Source organism: Orycteropus afer, unplaced genomic scaffold, assembly GCF_000298275.1.
Source record: "Orycteropus afer afer isolate SDZICR_OR568_19922 unplaced genomic scaffold, OryAfe1.0 scaffold00303, whole genome shotgun sequence".
Lineage (NCBI taxonomy): Eukaryota > Metazoa > Chordata > Mammalia > Tubulidentata > Orycteropodidae > Orycteropus > Orycteropus afer.
The window spans coordinates 1,090,363-1,091,569 of record NW_006921890.1 but is presented as its reverse complement, the minus strand read 5'-3'; the positions used below and the strand labels follow the sequence as shown (position 1 = coordinate 1,091,569).

Here is a 1,207-nt window from a genome sequence, read left to right as displayed (position 1 = left end):
CACTATAGCCCTTAGATACCGTCAAATCTGGAACTGAACCCACATCCAGAAATCACCTTTCAGCCAAACAACAGACAGGCCTATAAAGGGAACAATAATACCCATGATGAACATATTTCTCAGAGTAATCAAATATATGAGACCAAAAGGGGAGCTTTTGCCCAAAAACACCACTCAGAAGGCAGGAAGGAGCAGGAAAGAAGGACAAATGCAAACAGGGAACCCAGAGAGGAAGTTGGGAGAGTACTGTTAATTTGAGGGGACTGCAATTAAGGTCATGAAACAAGATGTGTATAAATTGCTGACTGGAAAACTAATTTTTTTCTGTAAACTTTCACCCAAACTACAGTGCAATGCTTTAAAAAAAAAAAAAAAAAAACAGTTCATCATTTCAAACCAACACCTGATTCAATTATCACTTCTATCTATGGATCAAGACTTACTTTCATACATAGAGAACTGCCTGTGTGTTTGGTATTGGAGAAGAAGCGATAAAATTTAGCATCACATAATCGCAAAAAATATATAGCAAACCCAAATGGAGTCTTGCCTTTTCATTTCAGAAACCTGCAAGTCTGGGTCACTTAGAAAAACAATAGAGCCAAATAGGGAGAGTTGGATTTGGCATCTCCTGGTTTCCTGCCAGGCAACCGAAAGTAAAGCCTTCCTTTGCGGGAAATGATGCACCATTTGCATTGAGGGTGTACACTAATTTTGTTAAAAGAGTTTCAAACACAAATATGGCTATTTCTGACCCCATTCAAACATCTGAAATCAGGTCAGTAATGACTCCTTTCCAACATTTGACTGAATGTTGCAATTGCACTGCCAGGTCAGTAAGAAGATCACCACCACCACTTCCTCTCCGTGGTGACTCCACACAGCGACAGCTTAAGGAGCAGTGTGCCCAGTACCTGATGCTGCTCATGCTGCCAGTCTCCGAGCCCAGCTTGCATCGCTCCAGTTGGCTGGCGACGATTTGGCGTTCAGCCTCCAGCTCTCGGGTCAGTCTTTCAAACTGTAATTCCTGAAATAAAGCCACACAAAAGATTAATTCTCTCATCTATATGAGAAGTGGAATTCACACCTAAATTACAGAGGGGTCCAAAGGGAAAAATGTGTTTACCAAGATGTGCACTTTGAGACATAAAGGGCAGTGATGTGAAATAAAACAGACTTGACATTCAGGCAGTCAGTGTTTATATCA

The 1,207-nt window shown here is 41.2% G+C and overlaps 1 protein-coding gene across 1 annotated transcript in view; it reads right to left on the bottom strand.

Moving 5' to 3' along the window:
• Positions 1–1,207, bottom strand: part of CTNND2 (catenin delta 2) — a 1,230,080-nt gene that overhangs the window by 973,642 nt on the left and 255,231 nt on the right. Inside the window, exon 2 of the mRNA XM_042782401.1 lies at positions 915–1,027. Within this exon, the coding sequence (XP_042638335.1) occupies positions 915–1,027 (113 nt within the window). The remainder of the gene's footprint in view (positions 1–914; positions 1,028–1,207) is intronic.